General features: G+C 60.1%; 1 protein-coding gene across 1 annotated transcript in view; it reads right to left on the bottom strand.

Moving 5' to 3' along the window:
* Window positions 1-1,179, bottom strand: part of MUC4 (mucin 4, cell surface associated) — an 88,798-nt gene that overhangs the window by 25,937 nt on the left and 61,682 nt on the right. The window contains exons 11-12 of the mRNA XM_011978732.1: window positions 898-999; window positions 291-521 (exon numbers count right to left, since the gene is read on the bottom strand). Of these exons, the coding sequence (XP_011834122.1) occupies window positions 291-521; window positions 898-999 (333 nt within the window). The remainder of the gene's footprint in view (window positions 1-290; window positions 522-897; window positions 1,000-1,179) is intronic.

The raw sequence follows: 1,179 nt of genomic DNA, 5'->3' as shown, positions 1-1,179 counted from the left end.
AGAAGAGCTCTGAGAAATGGCGGGGGGGCAGACTGAGCAGGCTGGAGTGCAGGGAGCTGGGAAGGGGTCCAGCACTAGGAGAAGAGCTCTGAGAACCCGAACCGGGCCAAAGGCCACTGCTAGGATGGAGAGAGCGGGGGAAGCCACTGGAGGGTCTGAGCAGAGGAATAACAGGAGCAAAAGAATCTGTTCAGTGAATGCAGATGCACAGGGTAAAGCAGGGTCAGGGAAGGGCAGCTCCTCATCTGCTTCTGCTCTGAAAAGGCCTCCCAGGGGCTCGGGCCACTTACTGAGGGTGGCGTTCACCTGCTTGTAGGTTTTGCTGACGGCCCTCGTATGAAGTCCGATGCTTGCGTTGCGCAGGGCCAGGGTGTCATAGATGCATGAGCTGTCTCCATTACAGCTGGAGATCACATCTTCAGCCCAGGAGCTGTTTTGCAGTTGTGAGTAGAAAACAGGGGTGAAGTTGGAAGGCAGCTGGTCATTCCTCTTGCCAAGGAGGCCTGTCCCGTTGATCTGCCCTGTAACACACAGAGCGTGATGGTACCGGGCATGGCACTCAGCCTTATTCCTTCTGTGTCCACCCCTACCCCTCACTTTATGTGGCCTGGAGCGGGGCGGTGGGAGTGCAGGGCGACAGCGGTTTCTAGCTTCTGAGTCTGGAAACGCCTGCTGTGGTGAGAGAGGACACTCGACCTACCCCATTCTCTCCTCCAGCTAGAGAAAGGCAGGTGCACTGGTCCTGGGGGGACAGTCCTGGGGGGCCGAGGGGGGGCACAGATTCCTCGGACCTTAGGGAGGATGGAGGTCTGCTTCCTACAGGGCTGAGGGGGACGACCTAAACACACTGGCTCTCCTTACCTGCCCCTTCTGCCCCGAGATCCTACCCAGACTCACAGGTCATTCCGTAGTGGAAAAGCGTCTCCTCAGAGCTCCCTGGGGGCACGGTGGAGCCATTGGGCATCCTGAAGTCGTCCTGCGGATTGTTATTCCAGACTCCTGAGGGACAGTCAGAGTGGGAGGTTGGCCACCCTGGGCACACAGCTGTCCCCTTCCTGGGGAGCATCCAGTGAACGCAGTGGGGAGAGGCCAGGGCCTGGCAGCCTCGGCCGTCGCACCTGCTGTCAGGCCTCCAGGGGAGCCGGGAGGACCGGCCCTCACACCCTGCCCGGCTGCCTT

The sequence above is a fragment of the Mandrillus leucophaeus genome, unplaced genomic scaffold (assembly GCF_000951045.1).
Source record: "Mandrillus leucophaeus isolate KB7577 unplaced genomic scaffold, Mleu.le_1.0 Scaffold199, whole genome shotgun sequence".
Classification (NCBI taxonomy): domain Eukaryota; kingdom Metazoa; phylum Chordata; class Mammalia; order Primates; family Cercopithecidae; genus Mandrillus; species Mandrillus leucophaeus.
This window is presented reverse-complemented; position numbering and strand designations above follow the sequence as displayed.